Source organism: Fonticula alba, assembly GCF_000388065.1.
Source record: "Fonticula alba strain ATCC 38817 unplaced genomic scaffold supercont2.1, whole genome shotgun sequence".
Taxonomy (NCBI): Eukaryota; order Rotosphaerida; family Fonticulaceae; genus Fonticula; species Fonticula alba.
In genome coordinates, this window is record NW_009242971.1 from 2,388,337 (window position 1) to 2,389,954 (window position 1,618).

Consider the following 1,618-nt stretch of genomic DNA (forward strand, 5'->3'; position numbering starts at 1 on the left):
GAGGAGGGGGGCGGGGGGGGGGGGATCTGACGGGGGGGAGAAAAGGAGATCTGCCAGGCACATGGCACGCCGATCGCCCTCCGGCGGCCGCCTTTAAAGGGAGCACACACGGCACACGCTTGGGGCGGCCGCGCGCCCCGGGCGGGATGCTGCTTATCCAAACTTGCTTTGGGATGGGCCTCGCAGGCCCCCCCCCCCCCCCCTGGCCCAGGCGGGTGAATTCCTTTGTTCCGAGGGGAAGCAGCATGGAACAAAAGGGGGAGAGACCGGCGGACCCGGGAGAGAAAGTAATCTGGGTCTCTATCTCCGGTTGGGGGCTACTTCATCGGCGCTGGGACCGACTTGCACACACACACACCCTATTCTTCTACGACGAAGGCCCCGGGGCGGGGGCGCGCAGTATCGCCTTCTCCCTATTTTCAATGTCCCACACACTCGGGAGGGGGCCCGGGGGGGGACTGGGGGCGGTGGCCCCCCTCCGGCCGGCTGGTGGGACGCGCCTCTGGCCTGGGCTCACCACTCCGGTGTTTGCTGGCCGCAGCCCCCAATGTGACCAGCTGTCCCTCGAGCCGGCTGTGCCCTGGCCGTGGCTGGCGGCTCTCTTCGGCGGAAATGTGCGATTTTCCCCTGGCCTTGGGGCCCGGGGAAATTAGAGCCGCGGATCTGTGACTCTCATGAATGGCGTTCCACGAGCCTGTGACTCGCGCCGTGTGCGATTGTCGTAGAGTCACGTTGGCGCCGATCATGGATTTTCCCGACTCGGACGGTTTGTCAGCATTTTCCCACAGGGCGCATTTCACCTTTTCCGGGCTCCCACCTTCCACCAGTCGGGAGTATAAGAGCCCCACAGCGACCGATGCTAGCCCTGGTAGATGATCCGTCAGCGGGGGGGGGGCCGTTGGCTGCCCGGTTGCTGCTGCTGCTCCGCCGGCCGCCCGTCCAAGCAGATGCCAAGCAGCAGGGAAGCATCTGCCCGGGGTCCTGTATGATGTTGGTTATTGTTTACATGCTTTTTTGGCTGCAACGCCGCGGCATCCCAGTCGGCGCCATTTTACCCCAGCCGGCCCCACAAGAGTTTGTTGGGGCTACGTGGCTGCGCGTCGGCATCAGTGTCACGACTCGGGGATCTCAGGCTGCTTCACGGAGCGTGCCCCAGAGTCCCCGGGCGTGTGGCTGGCAGGCGCCCCGCCACCGTCGGCTGCCCCGGCACAGGGGCACGAGGGCGGGGAGCCCGTTCCCAGGGGGCAGATCCCACGTTGGGCGACTCCCGCCCTTCGAGGGCGCACACGTATCGGTGCACGCGCGTGTGGCAGGGCGCCGAGGGCGGGGAACTGGGGGGGGGGCCTCCCGACCGGCCAGATCGCCCCGCGTCCCCCCCTCAAGAGGGCCCGGCCCCGGGGCAGTCTACAGCGGGGGCCCCGGCAAAGCGACCATCAACCACCCCCCAGCTGGCCTATGCAAATCTGACCCCACGCACGCCTCACTGCCTGCCCGGATCCTCGTTGGAGCCCAAGCAAGTGAAAGCGCCTCCCTTCCCCACCGATCTCGACGCCTGTTCCTATTTCCACCTCCTTATTCCCTCCCTCCCTCTCCCCTCCCTCCCTCTCTCTCTCTCTCT

General features: G+C 66.7%; 1 protein-coding gene across 1 annotated transcript in view; it reads right to left on the reverse strand.

Annotated features, from left to right (window-relative positions):
• The window catches only part of H696_00526 (membrane dipeptidase), a gene marked incomplete at both ends in the record, with an annotated part of 2,347 nt that extends 2,021 nt beyond the window's left edge, over positions 1 to 326 (reverse strand). Inside the window, 2 exons of the mRNA XM_009494399.1 lie at positions 111 to 118; positions 322 to 326. Of these exons, the coding sequence (XP_009492674.1) occupies positions 111 to 118; positions 322 to 326 (13 nt within the window). The remainder of the gene's footprint in view (positions 1 to 110; positions 119 to 321) is intronic.
• Between the last annotated feature and the right edge of the window lie 1,292 nt (positions 327 to 1,618).